At 42.2% G+C, this 24,492-nt stretch overlaps 1 protein-coding gene across 1 annotated transcript in view; it reads right to left on the reverse strand.

The window, feature by feature from the left end:
• Positions 1 to 1,718: 1,718 nt before the first annotated feature.
• Positions 1,719 to 24,492, reverse strand: part of kcnh3 (potassium voltage-gated channel, subfamily H (eag-related), member 3) — a 267,497-nt gene continuing 244,723 nt past the window's right edge. The window contains exons 12-15 of the mRNA XM_062061657.1: positions 9,668 to 9,924; positions 8,957 to 9,057; positions 8,747 to 8,799; positions 1,719 to 4,055 (exon numbers count right to left, since the gene is read on the reverse strand). Of these exons, the coding sequence (XP_061917641.1) occupies positions 3,126 to 4,055; positions 8,747 to 8,799; positions 8,957 to 9,057; positions 9,668 to 9,924 (1,341 nt within the window). The 3' untranslated portion in view covers positions 1,719 to 3,125. The remainder of the gene's footprint in view (positions 4,056 to 8,746; positions 8,800 to 8,956; positions 9,058 to 9,667; positions 9,925 to 24,492) is intronic.

Consider the following 24,492-nt stretch of genomic DNA (forward strand, 5'->3'; position numbering starts at 1 on the left):
CATTGGATTCCACACTCTCTCCTTTTTCTATTGTGGATCACGGATTTGTATTTTAAACCACCTTGGATACTATATCCTCTTGAAAATGAGAGTCGAGAACGCGATATGGACATTCACAGTGACTTTTATCTCCACGACAATACATCGGTGAAGCTTTTTAGCTACTGAGCTAACGTGATAGCATCGGGCTCAAATGCAGATAGAAACAAAATAAATAAATCCCTGACTGGAAGGATAGACAGAAGATCAACAATACTATTAAACCATGGACATGTAACTACACGGTTAATGCTTTCCAGCTTGGCGAAGCTTAAAAATGCGGTTGCTAACGACGCCATTGAAGCTAACTTAGCAACGGGACCTCACAGAGCCGTGATAAAAACATTAGCGCTCCACCTACGCCAGCCAGCCCTCATCTGCTCATCAACACCCGTGCTCACCTGCGTTCCAGCGATCGACGGAAGGACGAAGGACTTCACCCGATCATCCGTGCGGTCGGCGGCTAGCGTCGGATAGCGCGTCTGCTATCCAAGTCAAAGTCCTCCTGTTTGTGTTGCTACAGCCAGCCGCTAATACACCGATCCCACCTACAACTTTCTTCTTTGCAGTCTTCATTGTTCATTAAACAAATTGCAAAAGATTCACCAACACAGATGTCCAGAATACTGTGGAATTTTGAGATGAAAACAGAGCTTTTTTGTATTGGATTCAATGGGGTATCAATACTTCCGTTTAACTAGTGACGTCACGCGCATACGTCATCATATATAGACGTTTTCAACCGGAAGTTTAGCGGGAAATTTAAAATTGCACTTTATAAGTTAACCCGGCCGTATTGGCATGTGTTGCAATGTTAAGATTTCATCATTGATATATAAACTATCAGACTGCGTGGTCGGTAGTAGTGGCTTTCAGTAGGCCTCTAACTTATTTGTCCTGTAAATCACTTTGTGCACCGATGTGATGTCGTAAGGTGCTATACAAAAAAAACCTGGATTGATTGAGTAGCTACCTGGCCTAACTCGAGTCAACTGTCTTTTAAAATCAGGATCCAAGAGTTCTTCCATTTCATTTAGTGTCGTATCTTGTCCAAAATCAACAGGGTTCTCTTTTAGACGTACAACAATAATCCCTTACAATTTCAGTGCTAATGTTTACCAAGCCAACGAATCCTGGACAATAGCTATCTGGGCTAACTTGTGTCAACAGTCTTTTAAAATCAGGATCCAAGAACTCTTCCATCTCATTTAGTGTCGGATCTTATCCAAAATCAACAGGGTTCTCTTTTAGATGTACAACAATAATCCCTTACAATTTCAGTATTAATGTTTACCAAGCCAACGAATCCTGGACAATAGCTATCTGGTCTAACTTGTGTCAACTGTCTTTTAAAATCAGGATCCAAGAGTTCTTCCATTTCATTTAGTGTCGTATCTTGTCCAAAATCAACAGGGTTCTCTTTTAGATGTACAACAATAGTCCCTTACAATTTCAGTGCTAATGTTTACCAAGCCAACAAATCCTGGACAATAGCTATCTGGGCTAACTTGTGTCAACTGTCTTTTAAAATCAGGATCCAAGAGTTCTTTCATCTCATTTAGGGTCGTATCTTGTCCAAAATCAACAGGGTTGTCTTTTAGATGTACAACAATAATCCCTTACAATTTCAGTGCTAATGTTTACCAAGCCAACGAATCCTGGACAATAGCTACCTGGGCTAACTTGTGTCAACAGTCTTTTAAAATCAGGATCCAAGAACTCTTCCATCTCATTTAGTGTCGGATCTTATCCAAAATCAACAGGGTTCTCTTTTAGATGTACAACAATAATCCCTTACAATTTCAGTGCTAATGTTTACCAAGCCAACAAATCCTGGACAATAGCTATCTGGTCTAACTTGTGTCAACTGTCTTTTAAAATCAGGATCCAAGAACTCTTCCATCTCATTTAGTGTCGGATCTTGTCCAAAATCAACAGGGTTCTCTTTTAGATGTACAACAATAATCCCTTACAATTTCAGTACTAACGTTTAAAAAGCCAACGAATCGTGGACAATAGCTACCTGGGCTAACTTGGGTCAATGTCATTTAAAATATATAGGGTTGTTGTTAAGGGACCCTCGAGTTCTTCCAACCCACTTATTGTCTAATCTCGTTCAAAATCAACAAGGTTTTCTCTTAGATGTGCAACAATAATCCCTTGCCGTTTACCAAAGAAGCAAGCCCTTAACAGTATCCATGGGCATTATTCAGAATCAATCGGATTGCTGTTTTAAGGAGTTCAGCAAGATCATGTTGTGTGAAATCCCCAAATCCACATGGTTCCTTTAAAGATATATTGTAAAGTTACAGTCCCTAAAAGTCCAAATATGGGTTGCAAATTAGAGAGCCGTGTAGCAAGCAACATCATAACTTTCTGGTGGTGGATATTATTCAAAAATAATCTTGGTTTTAAGGATCTTTCAAATCAATAGGATTGTTGTTCCAGGGACCTGAGAGTTTGGTTAGCCCATCTTGTGTTAGAAGTCTTTCAAAATCAGTGAGTGACTCAAAGTTACAGATTAGCTAAAGATCAGAGTTACAAATAAATCAGATACCTCTACCATCTTGTGTGGGATGTCATTCAAAATCAACAGGGTTCTCCCTAAAATATAGAACCATAATCCCTGAAGGTTAGGAGGTCTGGTTTGAAAATCAGACGAGGTTGAGCAGTCCGACCTCCAATGTGGGCTACCTGGGCTATCTTGGGTCTGGTATCTTCAAAAATGAATAGAATTCTTATCAACATCCAGATTGGCTAAAGGGGATGAGCGGACGACAGGGGTTTAATACGATGCAGTCACTTTTTAGGGTGTGGATCGGAGCGCAAGGTTTTGACTGATGAGTGGTCAGCGGTCCTAGAACCCCACTTTGAAGGGCGGCAGACGTCCATGCTGGATCCTAGATGAAACAAGAGTCTGGACTAAGAATAGACCGCAACTGTAAGCTGTGCTCTTGTAGATCCATCGCCTGACTGCTGGCTTTGTGTCCCGCTACCTGTCTCCAAGGGCAACCAGTGCACCTGTCTTTCCCTGATCTGGTCTCCTTTGGATCCAGTTTTTTCTGTCCTGCTGCTACTCTAGCCGCTCACACCGCCGGCTCATCCTCGTCGATGAAGCTGATGTTCTCCGCGGACGACCGCCCCTCTCCCGCCTCGCCTCGCCGCTCCTGCAGTTCAATTTCCTGCGGGGGCGCGCCGCCCGGCCCCGTCTGCCGCCGCAAGCAAGAGACCGGATTGGGGTGGAAATCTCCGGACTTTCTGCGCCAGCCCGGCGAGTCCAAAGACAAAGGCAGGGAGAAGAGGGAAGTATGGGGGGATGTGACGGGGGACGCAATGGGGACCAATGAGGAAGGTCTCAAATTGTGGTCCCTGGGCGATGACGCTAGAGATGGCGGCGCAGAACAGTGCGGCGGCCACGGGTCTGAGGGGGTGTCCTGGGAGTTAGGCGGACCTCCCCGGCCACCGCAGCTTGACGGTCGGGACGGGTGGGTGCCCCGGCAGGAGGAAAGAGACGAAGACGAAGAGAGGGACATGGAGAAGGAGAGTGAAGGTGATGGGGTACTGGACGCCAGGGGTGGGAGTTCCTGCGGCGAGGACATAAACATGGCGGGGGAGGCGTCGGGGCTTCGCAATATGGGCGATCCTTCAAGAAGTCCATCCTTTGGCGACGTGAGAACGGGAGGAGTGGACGGGGGCGGCGAGGGACGAGTCCTTTTTGGCGAATGAGGAGTCGGGAGAAGGCATCGGGGCAGGTCCGCGCCCTCCATGTCCCCACCGTCCAACAGGGATTGATGAGCGCCGGATCTCTGAGGGGGAGAGTGCGATGTTGCGGTAGGGGCCGCCGCCAGGCTGACGATCGCGGACAGTCTGCTGGCGCTGCTGGGAGGAGGGGTCAAGTTTGCCATGGCGGCCGCCAAGACGGGCTGTGGCGGTCTTTGGAGGAGGGGCTTGAGCAGGTGCGTCATTTGCTGGAGCTCCTGGCTGAGCTGGGACACTTGTCTGGAGAGGCTGTTCATCTGTGTAAACAAAGAGACATGGGTGCTAATGATGCTGATAGCATGCTGCAAAAGTATTGGGACATGCGGCCATTCAAAAACTACAGGAAGTGAAACCTTCATAGAAAGCAAGTGGACTCAAAACACTTCCCTGAGGAACTCCTCCACTCCAAATTTGTGTCTGGCTGATTGTATCTTTGGATGGATGTTGCAGTGACAGTACACAAATTAACGCATGTGTTATACTGTATGCTATACAGTAAATGGGCAAAAGTATTGGGACATGCGGCCATTCAAAAACTACAGGAAGTGAAACCTTCATAGAAAGCAAGTGGACTCAAAACACTTCCCTGAGGAATTCCTCAACTCCAAATCTGTCTGGCTGATTGTATCTTTAGATGGATGTTGCAGTGACATTACACCAATTAACGCAGGTGTTATACTGTGCACTATACACTTAATGGGCAAAAGTATTGGGACATGCGGCCATTATTACTGCAGGAAGTGCAATCATAATAAAATACAAATGGACTGAAAACACTTCAAATGCGTGTCTGGCTGATCGTAACTTTGGATGGACTTTGGTGTCATTATGCAAAATATTGAATGTGTTATACACACAATTAGGGATGGTGCTCGAAACCGATTCTCCCGGTTGTTCGATAAGAAAAGAACCGAGTCCTAGGACTCAAATCCCTTTTTGAGAACCGGTACCCGTTATCGAGACCACTGTAGTAAAGAAAAAGAGTTAGTTCTTTATTCGAATCCCTGGAAACGAATCCCAAATGGGCAATGTTATGCCCATTTGATTGTAGACTCTTACTGACACCTTGTGGCGATATGAAAATACTACGCTTCATTAGTCTGGCCACTTCCGGGTTGGCGAGACAATTGAGAAGTAGACAAGTTGTGTTAGCTCTTACAAGCCTTGGAAAAGATAAGTCTGTAAGTGAACTGTTTAACTTGTTTATGGAACTCAATATTAACGTGGAAAGTGGTTAAATTTAAAAAACTAAGATGTTTATTGAAAAACGATTTTTGTGCACTGTTTCGTATATTTCCACCATCTAAATAGTTTCAACACTCAGAAGTATTTGTTTGATGATAGTACTGTATATTTGTGTGAAGCTACTATTTACATATTGTGTATTAAATTTCAGTATGTTAATTGAATCACATAGCTTATACATTTGTCATTGTGTGTATTTCAGTTTAAAAAAAATAAAAATAATAATAGTCCAGTGCAAGACAAAAGTAAAGATAGGAAAAGACAAAGCAAGATCAACAACAATAGAGAGCCTAAATGGATTAATCTGCTTTGGAACTTTATTAGACGTCTTGGATTGTATGTTAGCTGTCTGCCTGTGTGTGTAGTTAGTATGTTCCAATAGCAGCAGAAGTGCACTTTTTGGAGAGCTGTATTATTTTCAGTTTTGTGCCCAAGGGACTGATTTTATTTAACACTATATTATTATTTATACACCTATAGTGATCACAGAGACAGGTTGTTTTTGTGTTACTGTATATATTTGTTTTTCTGAAAAATCCCACTTAATTAACTTTGGGTAACAACAGTCAAGATTTTTTTATTTTTTTTAATTTTTTTTAGGGGGTTAACAGTCAATATTTATTTAATTTTATTTTTTTCTTATAAAATAAAAGTGAGCTTTTGTTAAACCAAATATTGTGTTTTTTTCCATATACAACAACCTATCTGGACTCGATAAGAGAATCGATAAGGAATCGGTTCGATAAGAGGATTCGATAATAGGCTCGAACTCGATAATTTCTTATCAAACATCATCCCTACACACAATACAATAAATGAGCAAAATTGTTGAGACGTGCGGCCAACGAAACTACAAGTTTTTAGAAAAACATTTTTAAGGAAGACAAATGGACTGAAAACACTTCCCTGAGGAACTCCTTGATGCAAAATGTGTGTTTGGCTGATTATAACTTTTGAATGGTGTTGCAGTGATCTTACACAAAATAATAATAAGTGTTGTACACACTATACACTAAATTAGCAAAAGTATTGGGACATGCCGCCATTCAAACTACAGGAAGTGAAACCTTCAATGAAAATGAATGGACTGAAAACATGTCCTTGAGGAATTCATCAATGCAAAATGTATGTATGGCTGATTGGTTCTTCGGATGGATGTTGCAGTGACATTACACAAAATAACACACGTGTTATGCAATGTACACACTAAATGGGCAAAAGTATTGGGACGTGCCGCCTTTTAAACTACAGGAAGTGCAATTGAAACAGAAAACAAATGGACTGAAAACACTTCCCTGAGGAACTCCTCAACTCAAAATGTGTATTTGGCTGATTGTACCTTTAGACCAGGGGTGTCAAACTCAAATACAGAGTGGGCCAAAATTTAAAACTGAACAAAGGTTGAACAAATCAACCTCTTAATAGGGACCCAAAAAAGTTTTGCATTGAATATTGAACAAGCAAGGCTTATATAACTTTATAGTGACATGCAAAATCGAGTTTCAAATAATAATAATAATTAAAAAATATCAATGGCATATCAAATAAAATGTAAATAAAAATGTAATGCCTCTTTTCTATTTGCAGCCTTCTAAAGTAAACATCAAATAAACTTTTTCCACAGGCTAATAATAAATTTGATATATTTGATATTTGAAATAACAATAATGAATGAATCAAACATTCAAGCCTTGAAGTAGCAAGAGAAAGTGCATGAATAAAACGTTAATTATTGCTCAGGTTGCTACACTGATTTGCTTTAACACTGAATATGGAACAAGCAACGCTTATATAACTTAATAGTGCAAAATCAACTTTCAAAAAACAAACGAAAAAACATCAATGGTATATTAAATACAATTTAAATAAAAAATGTAATGCCTCTTTTCTATTTGCAGCCTTTTGATGTAAATATCAACATTAACTTGGTGGGCGGGGGCGGGGGCTGTATATTGTAGAGTTAGTGCTGCAGAGGTTCTGGGTATTTGTTCTGTTGTGTTTATGTTGTGTTATGGTGTGTATGCTCTCCCGAAATGTGTTTGTCATTCTTGTTTGGTGTGGGTTCACAGTGTGGCGCATATTTTTAACAGTGTTAAAGTTGTTTATACGGCCACCATCAGTGTGACCTGTATGTCTGTTGATCAAGTATGCCTTGCATTCACGTGTGTGTGTGTGTGTGTGTGTAAGAGCCGCATATAGTATGTGACTGGGCCGGCACGCTGTTGTATGGAGGAAAAGCGGACGTGATGACAGGTTGTAGAGGACGCTGAAGGCAGTGCCTTTAAGGCACGCCCCCAATTATGTTGTCCGGGTGGAAGTCGGGAGAAATTCGGGAGGGGCACTGAAATCCGGTAGTCACCCGGGAAAATCGGGAGGGTTGGCCCGCGGGCCAGAGTTGGACACCCATGCTTTACATGGATGTTGGTGTGTCATGAAACAAATTGTTTGTGTTGTACATATTATGCACTAAATGGGCAAAAGTATTTGGACATGCAGCTATTCATACTACAGGAAGTGCAATTTGTTTTGTTTTTAAATGGACTGAAAACACTTCCCTGAGGAACTCCTCTACTTTAAAATATTGTGTCTGGCTGATTGCATCATTGGATGGATGTCGGTGTATAATTAGGCAAACTATTGCACATGACATACACACTATACGCTAAATGAGCAAAAGTATTGGGACATGCGGCCATTGAAACTACAGGAAGTGCAATCGTTATAGAAAACAAATGGCTGAGGAACTCCGCTAAAAAAGGTGTGTCCGAGCTATTTTCTAAAGTGTGTTTGTAAGGTGAGGAGTTAGGATTCAACTTTAACTCCTAATTGATTAATTTATTGATTAAGACGCGGAGGGTAGTAGGCCCAACTTCTCAGGTGGATTGTGGTCTTTGCAGGACTTCTACATCCTCACAAACACAGCATCCTTTTTTATTTGTTATACCACTTATGGAAATGTGGCCGCAGTTTCTGAATGGTTCTTTATAGGGATGTCCGATAATGGCTTTTTGCCGATATCCGATATTGTCCAACTCTTTAATTACCGATACAGATATCAACCGATACCGATACTGATATATACAGTTGTGGAATTAACACATTATTATGCCTAATTTGGACAACCAGGTATGGTGGAGATAAGGTCCTTTTTTAAAAAATTAATAAAATAAAATAAGATAAATAAATTAAAAACATTTTCTTGAATAAAAAAGAAAGTAAAACAATATAAAATCAGTTACATAGAAACTAGTAATTAATGAAAATTAGTAAAATTAACTGTTAAAGGTTAGTACTATTAGTGGACCAGCAGCACGCACAATCATGTGTGCTTACGGACTGTATCCCTTGCAGACTGTATTGATATATATTGATATATAATGTAGGAACCACAATATTAATAACAGAAGGAAACAACCCTTTTGTGTGAATGAGTGTAAATGGTGGAGGGAGGTTTTTTGGGTTGGTGCACTAATTGTAAGTGTATCTTGTGTTTTTTATGTTGATTTAATTAAAAAAAACACAAAAAAAAACAAAAAAAAAACGATACCGATAATAAAAAAACAGATACCGATAATTTCCGATATTACATTTTAAAGCATTTATCGGCCGATAATATCGGCCGGCCGATATTATCGGACATCTCTAGTTCTTTATGTTCCTACTGCACGGAGAGCCTAGATTCATAACTACAGCAACAACTCACCTCCTCTGTCAACTTGTACACACTCTGCTTGATCTCGCACGACTCCCGGCTGCCTACACACACACACACACACACACACACACACACACACACACACACACACACACACACACACACACACACACACACACACACACGCACACACACACAAGGTGTTATGCTATCAATCCTCTAAAGACCGTGTGGTTGTTTAGGTACTGTAGTTGTTACCTGGATACGGGGAGGGTGGGGCTGCAGGTGACATGCTGGGGCTGAACTCAAACTTCTGGGATGATATGGAACTGTTCTCCGTCTCGATGCCGTCCACAAACCTGCAGCAGGTACATGAAAAAGGGAGCGTTATTAACACACACACATCACGACAGTTTTGAATGGCTAAAAATGGCTTGTGAAAGGCCTGATTACACGGCTATGAAAGAGCTACCGATACAAAACGCCTGATTACTGCTACGTTTTTCTACCCCCGAAGGGAACATGGGGGGCATTTGTCATTTAGCGTCCATGCCCGTCACAGAAGGCGAGGTCACCACGTTGCCTAACGTTCTGTGCTAATCTAGTCATGAAGCGCTAAATCGGAACTAAAATTATAGCGTTTTGCTCTCCTTCCCCTTTACCCGTCAAACAATTATCCGTTTGCTTCACCGCCGCCATCAATGACGACTTGGTGCATCATGGGAAAAACGGAAGCGGTCCACAGGCCTACGGTAGCATAATCATTTAGCCACAAGTTAGATTGTAGTGCTTCCAGTACAAGTTTGATTGATTGAAAGTGTATGCGATGCACTGCAGCCTTTTGGGTTGCCGTGGAAACCAGACTCTTGTATTTTGCCTCATCAGCTGCAGTGTGAGTTGCTCAGTGGGTTTTTTTTTTTTTTTTTTTTTAATAGGTGTCAGCCGGTTTACAACGAACGTGTGTTTTACCTAGGGCTGAGCTCGGGGGGCGCGCCGCAGAAGCTGACCACGGGTATCTGCAGGGTGGCGGGACGGGGCTGATCAGCAGGCGCGCGGAAGGGCCTGGGCGGCAGCAGCGGGGAGCGCAGCGGAGAGTTGAGCCCCCTGCTGAGGCGCAGCGGGGAGCGGGGCGCGCGGGACACCGACTTCTGCTCCTCGTCGCCCTCCTCGTCCTCCCGGATGGAGGGAAGCTTCTTCACCAGGCCGCCGTTGCTCTCCCAGTCCGCCTGACACACACACACAGAGGTCAGGTTGGTAAAAGTGTACGGCGAGTGATAGCTCACCTCGGGAACAAAGTACTCATGTGCTGATTTGATAAACAGCATGTCATTATTAGCTGGGGCCAGTAGGTGGCAGACAAGCACCGCTTTACCTTGTACAGAGTTGGCCATTTCATATAAATGCTCACCAGCCACAACATTAGGTACACCCGCACTATCCAATGCAAGGAAAATACTGCCTTTGTAAAGATGGACCGATGCTCATCTTCAGTTTTTTTTACACAAATAATAATAATAACAGTAATTACAATAATTCCTGGAGTTTAGTACCGCAAAAATAAAATAATAGTTAAGCAGTAAGTTAAAATAATAATAGTTGATACAGTAATATATAATAATCATAAACAGACTAAAACATAGCACAATGAGACAGTTCTTTTTGTATGTAGATTATGATAAAAATACATATATGAGAAAAAAGATCACTACATATCCATTCAGTTTTCAAAATAAACAATATGTATGGAAAAAATGTCCTATTGGGCACTGATTCACATAAATCCAACGCTGCTATATTACGGTGTCTGGGTTGCACGTGACGTCACGCCGGGTCGCCGACTCAGCCGCTTATTTGCACTTCGGCACTTGGCGATCACTCCAGCGGCACTGAGAGCGGACTCAGCCAAATTACCTTTAGGTAACGTTGCAATTTTCATTGCCAACAACGTAAGTACCGTATTTTTCGGACTATAAGTCGCAGTTTTTTTTCATAGTTTGGCCGGGGGTGCGACTTATACTCAGGAGCGACTTATGTGTGAAATTATTAACACATTAGCGTAAAATATCAAATAATATTATTTAGCTCATTCACGTAAGAGACTAGACGTATAAGATTTCATGGGATTTAGCGATTAGGAGTGACAGATTGTTTGGTAAACGTATAGCATGTTCTATATGTTATAGTTATTTGAATGACTCTTACCATAATATGTTACGTTAACATACCAGGCACGTTCTCAGTTGGTTATTTATGCCTCATATAACGTACACTTATTCAGCCTGTTGTTCACTATTCTTTATTTATTTTAAATTGCCTTTCAAATGTCTATTCTTGGTGTTGGCTTTTATCAAATACATTTCCCCAAAAAATGCGACTTATACTCCAGTGCGACTTATATATGTTTTTTTCCTTCTTTATTATGCATTTTCGTCCGGAGCGACTTATACTCCGAAAAATACGGTAACGTAAAGCTCCACTTTTCCCCCAAAATGTACTAGCTTAAAGCTAATATACATTGGCCTTGCTATTGACATGCTACAAATTAGCATTAGCGGTTTTACATGGCGATTTTTAACACCTCCACATTCGTTAATGAAAACTACAATTAATATGCACGTTACAATCAAACAGCTGGTGTGTAATAATAGATTTTGTTTGTAAAAAAAACACTTTACATTGAGTAAACAACCTCAAAGTGCTACAGTGTATTAAAAAAAAATACAAATAAAAAGATAATAAAAAATAAAAAAAAATAAAAACTAGAACAGCCAAATAGCTAAAACTAGTATGAATATATCAACAAAAAAAAAGCTTTTTTAAAAAGAAGGGTTTTTAAGCCTTTTTTAAAAGCACCCACAGTCTGTGGTGCCCTCAGGTGGTCAGGGAGAGTGTTCCACAGAGCAGAAAGCTCAGTCTTCCATTGTTCGTAGCTTTGTCCTCGGATGTTGGAGGAGGTTAGATTTGGGGGTGAGTAGTTCTTTGAGGTAGAGGGGGGCATTTCCATGGAGGCAATGGTGGGTTAGTAGGGAGACTTTGAATTCAATCCTGAGTGGAACAGGAAGCCAGTGAAGGGATTTGAGAGTTGGTGTGATATGGTCATATTTCCGCACTCTCACATCAGTAATAAGTACAATACTTTCAGTTTTAACACTTTTTAGGGCACAACAAAAAACAAACCATAAACTATACACTACTGCCATCTAACGTCTTGGACTTGCAACTGTAATTGCAACGTGATGTCATACCTGCAAATGACAATATGATGACAATTAAACAAGATACAACAACTGGACAGCAGTTATTACAATTAGCTCCTTTTTAAGTGATATCTTTACCAAAAACATTTGTATCATTCAGTATCGGTACCGATTCCCAGGTAGAATTGGTACCGTATCGGTTCAAATGTAAAAGGTATCCATCCCTAATGCTGTATATTCCTAGAATAAAAAAACTATAAAAAAAATAATATGAATAATAATATGAAATAGATATTTACAAATAGTAATATTTAATGTATTAGCCTAATACAGCAAAAAATAAAACACATAAAGTACCAATGATTGTCACACACACACACACACACTAGGTGTGGTGAAATGTGTCCTCTGCATTTGACCCATCCCCTTGATCACCCCCTGGGAGGTGAGGGGAGCAGTGAGCAGCAGCGGTGGCCGCGCCCAGGAAACATTTTTGGTGATTTAACCCCCAATTCCAACCCTTGATGCTGAGTGTCAAGCAGGGAGGTAATGGCTCCCATCTTTATAGTCTTTGGTCGGGGTTTGAACTCACAACCTGCCCATCTCAGGGCGGACACTCTAACCACTAGGCCACTGAGTAGCTGGCCTAGTACATGTCAAATATTACAAATACATGTTTGTTTATTGCCTTTTTTAACTTTATTTACTTATTTTTTTTAACTAAAAGTGATCAAATTAGTTTTCTTTATATTTTGACTTTATCAGATTGCGCCGTTTTTTTTTTACACAATTTGGCACTACTGGGACAAGCGGTAGAAAATGTATGGATGGATACATTGGAAGTGTATTATGTTGAAAAAAAATAATACTTTAGCCTTACAAATGTTTTGCTTGAGAACAATGAAATGTCTTGTACTTGAAAATAGAAATGATGATTGCATTCCAAATCTCATCACGCACACATCTACTCATTTGCATATCTCCTTCCTCATCCTCATCTTTGCCTGCTCAGCATTCTCTCCTTCAACCCCCCCCCCCCCCACGCCCCCACACCCCCCACCGCTCCCCAACCCCCTTCCCTTCTTGCTCCTGTGGCACCATCATTTATTTTTAGCTCCCTCTTGTTCTAATTTTAGCTCGCAGCTCCAGAGGCGTCTGAGGGACCCTGCATGTGCGATGCGGGGGCGCGATGGAGTGTGCGCTCGCCTGACGGTTGGCGTGCCAGTCGTGTGTCTGCATAATGCCGCTGTGCGCACTAATGTAAGTGCACGTGCCCGTGCATATACAGCACGCATTATACAGGAGTTTGTGCACTTGACTTTCTGTCTATGTCCTTGACTTCTCTGCATGCAGCACACTTTCATCAGAAGTCTCAAATGAGTCCTGTCCTCCATCACACACTCATCCATATACAGCACACCCGTATACATCCATGCATATACTGTACATCCATTCATTCACGCACACTACATACATTCATTACACTCTCATCCATCCATACATACACATACATCCACTCACTCCTCCATCCAAGCATATATACATCCACATAAATGTATACCCTTACCATAGATCCCCTCACTTCATCCATCCATACTGTACAGCAGGGGTCTCAAACATGCGGCCCGCGGGCCAATTGCGGCCCGCAAGACGTTATTGTGCGGCCCCCACCTCAAAGGCCTACTGAAATGAATAGTTTTTATTTAAACGGGAATAGCAGATCCATTCTATGTGTCATACTTGATCATTTCGCGATATTGCCATATTTTTGCTGAAAGGATTTAGTAGAGAAAATCGACGATAAAGTTCGCAACTTTTGCTCGCTGATAAAAAAAACCTTGCCCCTACCGGAAGTAGCGTGACGTCACAAGCGGTAGTGCTGTTCACAATTCCCCGTTGTTTACAATGGAGCGAGAGATATTAGGAGCGAGAAAGTGACGATTACCCCATTAATTTGAGCGAGGATGAAAGATTTGTGGATGAGGAACGTTAGAGTGACGGACTAGAATGCAGTTCAAGAGATATCTTTTTTTCGCTCTGACCGTAACTTAGGTACAAGCTGGCTCATTGGAATCCACACTCTCTCCTTTTTCTATTGTGGATCACGGATTTGTATTTTAAACCACCTCGGATACTATATCCTCTTGAAAATGAGAGTCAAGAAGGCGAAATGGACATTAACAGTGACTTTTATCTCCACGACAATACATCGACGAAGCTCTTTAGCATGAGTTAACGTGATAGCATCGTTCTCAAATGCAGATAGAAACAAAATAAATAAATCCCTGACTGGAAGGATAGACAAAAGATCAACAATACTACTATCAGGAGACACCGAACCAAACACTGGACATGTAAATACACGGTTAATGTGTATTCGACGCCTGTCGAAGCCTAGCAATGCTGTTGCTAACGACGCTAACTTAACAACGGGACCTCGTCAGAGCTATGATAAAAACATTAGCGCTCCACCTACGCCAGCCAGCCCTCCTCCGCTCATCAACACCCGTGCTCACCTGCGTTCCAGCGATCGACGATGCGGTCGGCGGCCCGGAGACGTAGGAAGTCAAGGTGAGTTCGTCGCTAGCGCGTCTTCTATCCAACAAAGTCCTCCTTGTTGTGTTGCTACAGCCAGCCGCATACACCGATCCCACCTACAACGTTCTTCTTTGCAGTCTTCATTGTTCATTAAACAAATTGCAAAAGATTCACCAACACAGATGTCCAGAATACTGTGGAATTTTGTCGAAGAAAACAGAGCTCTGTGTATTGTGTCCAAACACTTCCGTTGACCTCGCGACGTCACGCGCATACGTCATCATCCAAAGGCGTTTTGAACCGGAAGTTCCCCGGGAAATTTAAAATGTCACTTTATAAGTTAACCCGGCCGTATTGGCATGTGTTGCAATGTTAAGATTTCATCATTGATATATAAACTATCAGACTGCGTGGTCGGTAGTAGTGGCTTTCAGTAGGCCTTTAATATGAACGTTTAATGTTAGTGCGGCCCGCGAGTTTTATATGAATGCCGCTTGACAGCGTTGTGTGCGGAGGTGAAGCATTCTTGCCAACCCTCCCGATTTACACCCGTCAACAATACTGAGGACATCAATATTGAAGACACGAGGTTAAAGGCCTACTGAAAGCCACTACTACCGACCACGCAGTCTGATAGTTTATATATCAATGATGAAATCTTAACATTGCAACACATGCCAATACGGCCGGGCTAACTTTTAAAGTGCAATTTTAAATTTCCCGGGAAACTTCCGCTTGAAAACGTCTATGTATGATGACGTATGCGTGTGACGTCAGGACGGCAACGGAAGTATTCGGACCCAATGTGTCACCATACAAACTGCTCTGTTTTCATCGAAAAATTCCACAGTATTCTGGACATCTGTGTTGGTGAATCTTTTGCAATTTGTTTAATGGACAATGGAGACTGCAAAGAAGAAAGTTGTAAGTGCGATCGGTGTATTAGCGGCGGACTACAGCAACACCAACACCAGGAGGTTGTGTTGTGTTTGAGTTGGATAGCAGACGCGCTACCGTGAGTGCAGCTTTGGCTTCCAAACATTTGATCGCTTGCCCGTACGTGCGTGTCGCTATGTGCATGTCACGTACGTAACTTTGGGGAAATATATGTTTCTTGCCGACTCTGATGGCGGCCGGGGTGTCGTCGAACGCTACAACGCCCGCCGCCACCGCCGCTCCGTAGCTAAGTTAGCTTCAATGGCTCGTTAGCAACATCATTAAGCTTCGCCAAGCTGGAAATTATTAACCGTGTATTTACATGTTCATGGTTTAATAGTATTGTTGATCTTCTGTCTATCCTTCCAGTCAGGGTTTTTTTAAATTTTGTTTCTATCTGCATTTGAGCCAGATGCTATCACGTTAGCTCCGTAGCCAAAGTGTTTCGTCGATGTATTGTCGTGGAGATAAAAGTCACTGTGAATGTCCATTTCGCGTTCTCGACTCTCATTTTCAAGAGGATATAGTATCCGAGGTGGTTTAAAATACAAATCCGTGATCCACAATAGAAAAAGGAGAGAGTGTGGAATCCAATGAGCCAGCTTGTACCTAAGTTACGGTCAGAGCGAAAAAAGATACACCCTGCACTGCACTCTAGTCCTTCACTCTAACGTTCCTCATCCACGAATCTTTCATCCTCGCTCAAATTAATGGGGTAATCGTCGCTTTCTCGGTCCGAATCTCTCTCGCTCCATTGTAAACAATGGAGAATTGTGAGGAATACTAGCTCCTGTGACGTCACGCTACTTCCGGTATAGGCAAGGCTTTTTTTTATCAGCGACCAAAAGTTGCAAACTTTATCGTCGTTGTTCTATACTAAATCCTTTCAGCAAAAATATGGCAATATCGCAAAATGATCAAGTATGACACATAGAATGGATCTGCTATTCCCGTTTAAATAAAAAAAAAATCATTTCAGTAGGCCTTTAAGCATCCACTATTGCTCCATACAAACAATGTGCCTGCACAGTCACATGTTATATGCGGCTTCAACAGACACACATAAGTGACTGCAATGCATACTTAGTCAACAGTCATACATGTCACACTGAGGGTGGCCGTATAAAAAAAACTTTATCAATGTTACGCGCCACAATGTGAACAAATACCCAGAATTCCTTGTAGCCCTAACTCTTTCGGGCTACAAGGAATTTACCAATCATGGTGTGGTATATGGCTCTCGAGGGCAGAACATTGACATCACTTGCGTGATGCAAGCAGAAAAACGTTTTGCTGCTTTTCCACGAGACCCGCACGCGCTCTACCTCCCTCCCTCACTCTCTCGCGCGCTCTCTGTCACTGTTTGTTTCTTTGTCGCTCCCGAGAAAGACACGCCCCCTCCCGTTGGCTCCAGACCAGGGGTCGGCAACCCGCGGCTCCTTGACCACTCTGATGCGGCTCAGCTACATACATGCCGACCCCCCCGATTTTCCCAGGAGACTTATGGATCTCAGTGTCTCTCATAGATTACTCCCAGGGAAAAAATAATCCTATTTACACTCTAATTACTAAATAAAGGGCATGCCCTAATTGCACTGCAGTAATTGTCCTCTATAGCATTTACATACAGCGTGCCAGTCCAGCCACATGTTGCAGGATGTTATTACTTGCACACATAGGAGACAGCAAAGCATACTTACTCATCAGCCACACAGCTTACACTGACGGTAGCCGTATCAAACAACTTTAACATTGTTACGTTACAAATATGCGCCACACTGTGAACCCACACCAAAAAAGAATGAAAAACAAATTTCTGGAGAACATCCCATCGTAACACAACATAAACACAACACAACCATTACCCAGAATCCCATGCAGCCCTAACTCTTCCGGTCTACATTATACACCCCCGCTACCACCAAATCCCCCCACACATCAACCCCCCCCCCCTCTCCGTGCGTTGGTTGAGCAGAAGAGTTAGGGCTGCATGGGATTCTGGGTATTGGTACCGTCAGTGTAAGATGTGTGGCTGCTGAGCTAGTACGCCTTGCTGTCACTTACGTGAGCAAGCTGAAATTGCATTCTACGTGTGGTCGAGCAGGTACACTGTTAGGGCAGACTGTAGAGGGCGCCAAATGCAGTGTCATCACGCTCTGATATTCGGGAGTCTCCCGGGAAAAATGAGAGGGTTGGCAAGTATGACGCTATCAAGCGCCATTCATTCAAAACTTGCGGGCTGCACTAACATCAAATTTCCACATTAAAGTGCGTGCCGGTGCGTGTGTCGGAGACCCCTGGTTAACATAGCACAAAGCATTTAAGCTTTGTATGCGGTGTTTTTCATTTTAAATTTTAAAAATATTTTTGTGGCTCCCATTACTCTCTTTAATTTGTGAAACTTGCCAAAATGGCTCTTTGAGTGGTAAAGGTTGCCGACCCCTGCTCCAGACAGAGACAATTTTTGTTATTTGGGTCCAAAATACCCCTGCGTTAATGGAAAAGCGGCACGTTAAAATTTAAAATTGCACTTTATAAATTAACCCGGCCGTACATCCATCTATGCATCCCCCACACTAATCGATTCATACATATGTATGTACATCCATCTATTCATCCCCCACTCATGCATACATCAATTCATGCACTTCCACTCATCCACTCATACATGTGTACATCCATCCAGCCATCAATATATACAACCATCCATGCGTCCTTCTACTCATCCATCCATCCACTCACTCACTTATACATATATACATCCATCCACACAGTCCCCACCTATCCATTCATACATACAGTATATACATTCATCCATTTCTGCATCCCCACTCATCCATCCATCCATGTATACATTCATCTATCCATCCATGCATACACCAGTTCACTCATCCATCCATAAAGTATGTATGTAGGCCTACAACATCCAATCATCTCTCATCTATCCATCCATCCCCTACTCATCCATCCATCCATGCATTCCCCACTCATCCACCCATATAAATGTACATCCATCTATGCATCCCCCACACTAATCGATTCATACATATGTATGTACATCCATCTATTAATCCCCCACTCATGCATCCATCCACATATACATCCATTCACCCACCCATACATGTGTACATCCATCCAGCCATCAATATATACAACCATCCATCCACTCACTCACTTATACATATATACATCCATCCATAGTCCCCACCTATCCATTCATACATACAGTATATACATTCATCCATGCCCCCACCACTCATCCATTTCTGCATCCCCACTCATCCATCCATCCATGTATACATTCATCTATCCATCCATCCATACACCAGTTCACTCATCCAGCCATAAAGTATGTATGTAGGCCTACATCAACCAATCATCTCTCATCTATCCATCCATCCATGCATCCCCCACTCATCCATCCATGCATTCCCCACTCATCCATCCATCCATCCATGCATTCCCCACTCATCCACCCATATAAATGTACATCCATCTATGCATCCCCCACACTAATCGATTCATACATATGTACGTACATCCATCTATTCATCCCCCACTCATGCATCCATCCACATATACATCTATTCATGCACCGCCACTCATCCACCCATACATGTGTACATCCATCCAGGCGTCCTGCTACTCATCCATCCATCCACTCACTCACTTATACATATATACATCCATCCACACAGTCCCCACCTATCCATTCATACATACAGTATATACATTCATCCATTTCTGCATCCCCACTCATCCATCCATCCATGTATACATTCATCTATCCATCCATCCATACACCAGTTCACTCATCCAGCCATAAAGTATGTATGTAGGCCTACATCATCTAATCATCTCCTCACTCATCCATCCATACAGTATGTATATCCATCCACATGTCCACCCACTCTTCTCTCATCTGTCAACACAGTACATCCATACATACACCCAGCCACTCATCCAACTACCAACACAACACACGCACGCACGCACGCACACACACACACACGCACGCACACACACACACACGCGCACACATACCCATAAAATATTCATCCTTCCACACACTCATCAGTCAGCACAAACAACCGTTCATCAATGCGCTGATGCGTCCATCCACCAGGCCTTCCTTGCATCCATCCTTCCATGCATCCAGCAAAGATTTGTTGTGTTGAACATGACCAGCCGTGCTGCTGAGTGTGCATAAACAACAACACACTCAGCTGTCCTCCACGTGCGTCCTGGTGGACGACCGCTCATTCATGTCAAGTGTGTGTGAGTTGGACTCATAAAAGCACTGCAGTAGAAAACAAAGCCAGTCAACATGCACGCTCTTCTTCCTCCTCCTCCGCGGCTGGCTGGTCTATTTTTACCCGCCCGTGATCCAATCTTAGCAGCAGCTGCAGGGGACACAGCCAGCACGGGAGAGCCCGTGCTTCCCACCCCCATCCCCCCGCTCTATTTTTAGCAGCGGGGCGGCTTCAAACAGCAGCACTGAGCTATTCTGGGCTCCCAGCGCTCAACGCCGCCGCACCCGCTACTCTGTTTGTGTGTCTGACTACACTCCGCGCTGTCAACATCAGCGCGTGTGTGTGTAGTAGAGTCACGTTAGCCAGGTCATGCTCGTCCAACAAAGAGGCCTCCTCTTAAGGTGAGCATCACCTGAGGCTTTTATTTTGCATGTGGGAGGGAGGCTGCACGTGGAGGTGTGCCATTGTGCATTCCTGGGCACACACCTTACAGCGGCCATGGAGAAGGTGGCAAGATGGCTACATGACTCTTGTCTTACATTAAACATTAAGAAAACGGCAACAATGTGTTTTGTAAACAAATACAAAATGTCATCCCTTCCAAATATAACGGTTAAAGGCCTACTGAAATGATATGTTTTTATTTAAACGTGGATAGCAGATCCATTCTATGTGTCATAATTGATCACTTCGCGATATTGCCATATTTTTGCTGAAAGGATTTAGTAGAGAACAACGACGATAAAGTTCGCAACTTTTGGTCTCTGATAAAAAAAAGCCGTGCCCCTACCGGAAGTAGCATGACGTCACAGGAGGTAGGATTCCTCACATTTCCCTATTGTTTTCAATGCAGCGAGAGAGATTCGGACCGAGAAAGCGACGATTACCCCATTAATTTGAGCGAGGATGAAAGATTTGTGGATGAGGAACGTGAAAGTGAAGGACTAGCGTGCAGTGCAGGACGTATCTTTTTTCGCTCTGACCGTAACTTAGGTAAAAGGGTTCATTGGATTCCACACTCTCTCCTTTTTCTATTGTGGATCACGGATTTGTATTTTAAACCACCTCGGATACTATATCCTCTTGAAAATGAGAGTCGAGCACGCGAAATGGACATTCACAGTGACTTTTATCTCCACGACGGTGAAGCTCTTTAGCTACTGAGCTAACGTGATAGCATCGGGCTTAAATGCAGATAGAAACAAAATAAATAAACCCCTGACTGGAAGGATAGACAGAAAATCAACAATACTATTAAACCATGGACATTTAAATACACGGTTAATGCTTTCCAGGCTGGCGAAGCTTAACAATGCTGTTGCTAACGACGCCATTGAAGCTAACTTAGCAACGGGACCTCACAGAGCTAAGCCAAAAAAATTAGCTATCCACCTACGCCAGCCAGCCCTCATCTGCTCATCAACACCCGTGCTCACCTGCGTTCCAGCGATCGACGGAGTGACGAAAGACTTCACCCGATCATAGATGCGGTCGGCGGCCCGGAGACGGAGGAAGTCAAGGTGAGGTCGGCGGCTAGCGCGTCTGCTATCCATCTCAAAGTCCTCCTGGTTGTGTTGCTGCAGCCAGCCGCTAATACACCGATCCCACCTGCAACTTTGTTCGTTGCAGTCTTCATTGTTCATTAAACAAATTGCAAAAGATTCACCAACACAGATGTCCAGAATACTGTGGAATTTTGAGATGAAAACAGAGCTTTTTGTATTGGATTCAATGGGGCCGAATACTTCCGTTTCAATGATTGACGTCACGCGCATACGTCATCATACATAGACGTTTTCAACCGGAAGTTTAGCGGGAAATTTAAAATTGCACTTTATAAGTTAACACGGCCGTATTGGCATGTGGTGCCATGTTAAGATTTTATCATTGATAAATAAACTATCAGACTGCGTGGTCGGTAGTAGTGGCTTTCAGTAGGCCTTTAATAAGGAAATAATACAAAATGTTAGTGAATATCGCTACCTGGGTGTCATTTTAGAGCCAACACTTGGCTTTAAAAAACATATCAAACAGATGTGCCAGAGTCTTAAATACAACATAAAAACGTTCAAATGTATCAGGAATTCATTAACACTGGAGGCAGCTCAAACTTATTTTAATGCAATGATTAGGTCTCGTTTTTATTATTGTATAACATGTTGGTCGCAGGCAAGCAAAATGACACTGAGGCCATTGGAAACTTTGCACAAACAATCGCTCAAAATCCTTGACCGAAAACCACAACACCGCCATCACTGTTTAGTTCTCCAAAAATATAGATTGTTAAATTTAGCTAACATTCAAAGATTAGCATCATTACGAATGGCCCACCAGCGCCACTTAAGCACTTTGTCCAGTTTACATCTACTGTGACAACTATAAACACATGAGCCTCCACCAGGGGGCAGTGTAGCATACCCAGATGTAAAACCTCTTTTGCACAATCAGACTTTTCATATAAAGCCATAAAGGAATGGAACGACCTCACAACAAACTTGAAAAGTCTAACAGATGACTCTTCATTCACAATTGAAGTTAAAAAGTGGCTTTGGAGCAATCAAAGCTGCTCACACGGTCACTAAGGTGGGCATTATGTTTGACACATCAACTTAATGTGTATTATATTTATCCATGACAGCATTTTTGTTGTAAATTGTGAGGTGTGTGTGTTAAAATCAAGGTTGTTTTTACAAATGATGACAGATGTGAACAAGAGCATGTATTGTCTTTGTGTGGTGATGTAAATGAGGTGTGGTTGTATTGTTTATTAAGTATGTGTCCATGAAAGGGCATTTTATGACTTTTTTCTTAATACTTGTGTATAATTTTATTGTCATAATTTTATTGCATGATTTTTGTATCCCTTTAATTTAGGTAGCCAGGGGCTGCAGATGGAAATGAGCTATTTAGCTATAATCTGGTACAGAACATATCTGTCTTTGAGCTTAATGTTTCTGTGCATTGTCCCTTCAAATAAAGACTAAACTAACTAAAAAACTATAACAATACCCCCGAAGCACGTGTCACTCTAATCACATCTGTACACCTCACTATTTGGCACCATTGTGACCGCGGACATAAACTACATGAGTGAACGCAAACTAAACCGCACTCTAAGATTGTCCAACATGTATTTCGATACTTTTCAAAATAAAAGAGGACCACAAAAAATGTAATTATTGGCTTCATTTTAACATAAAATCTTATGATACATTAAAGTTAAAGTACCACTGATAGTCACACACACACACACTAGGCGTGGTGAAATTACTCTCTGCGTTTGACCCATCCGTCAAACCATGCCGTCCCTTTTGTGTCAAGTCCTTCATCGTCCTCTGATCCCCATTTCGTACATTTCCATACCAGAATTTGAGAGACAGCGCCCTCTGGTGGTGAGATGTAACGAACGTAACAACCAACACGTGTGACAACCAACCCTGTTCTTTCCTATCCCTGTTTGAGTTTTGATCTTGACCACAGTACTCGACTTCAAGTATGAACGTGCTCAAACGGTGTTTAAGTTAATCATATTCATTTTAGCTGTACTGTATTATGTAGCCTCCAGCACCCCCCGCGACCCTGAGAGGGACAAGCGGTAGAAAATGGATGGATGGATGGATGTATTATGTATGTTATTTGGCTGAACAGGCCTCCTGCACATCATATTGTTGTAAACAGGATCTTTTTTCCAAACATGCTCAATTAAATATTTTGATTATATTACACATACTTTATTATTTATTGTACTGTTAGTTCTTAAATGTATTTATTAATTTAATTTAAAAAATACATTTTAAAATTGCATTCTTAAAGGCCTACTGAAATGATTTTTTTTTATTTAAACGGGAATAGCAGATCCATTCTATGTGTCATACTTGATCATTTCGCGATATTGCCATATTTTTGCTGAAAGGATTTAGTATAGAACAACGACGATAAAGATCGCAACTTTTGGTATCGGATAAAAACAACCCTTGCCCCTACCGGAAGTAGCGTGACGTCACAAGACAAAGGATTCCTCACAATTCCGCTTTGTTTACAATGGAGCGAGAGACAGTCGGACTGAGAAAGCGCCGATTACCCCATTAATTTGAGCGAAGATGAAAGATTCGTGGATGAAGAACTTTAGAGTGAAGGACTACAGTGTAGTGCGGGGGTGTATCTTTTTTCGCTCTGACCGTAACTTAGGTACAAGCTGGCTCATTGGATTCCACACTCTCCTTTTTCTATTGTGGATCACGGATTTGTATTTTAAACCACCTCGGATACTATATCCTCTTGAAAATGAGAGTCGAGAACGCGAAATGGACATTCACAGTGACTGAACATATAAATACACGGTTAATAATTTTCAGCTTTGCGAAGCTAAAAAAATAGAAGCTAACTTAGCTACAGAGCTAACGTGATAGCAGGCTCAAATGCAGATAGAAACAAAATTTTAAAAAACCCTGACTGGAAGGATAGACAGAAGATCAACAATACTATTAAACCATGAACATGTAAATACACGGTTAATAATTTTCAGCTTGGCGAAGCTAAAAAAATAGAAGCTAACTTAGCTACGGAGCTAACGTGATAGCATCAGTCTCAAATGCAGATAGAAATTAAATTTTAAAAATCCCTGACTGGAAGGATAGACAGAAGATCAACAATACTATTAAACCATGAACATGTAAACACGGTTAATAATTTTCAGCTTGGCGAAGCTAAAAAAATAGAAGCTAACTTAGATGCGGCGGCGGGCGTTGTACGCTTTTGACGACACCCCGGCCGCCATCAGAGTCGGCAAGAAACATATATTTCCCCAAAGTTACGTACGTGACATGCACATATCGACACGCACGTACGGGCAAGCGATCAAATGTTTGGA

The sequence above is a fragment of the Entelurus aequoreus genome, linkage group LG10 (genome assembly GCF_033978785.1).
Source record: "Entelurus aequoreus isolate RoL-2023_Sb linkage group LG10, RoL_Eaeq_v1.1, whole genome shotgun sequence".
NCBI classification, from domain to species: domain Eukaryota; kingdom Metazoa; phylum Chordata; class Actinopteri; order Syngnathiformes; family Syngnathidae; genus Entelurus; species Entelurus aequoreus.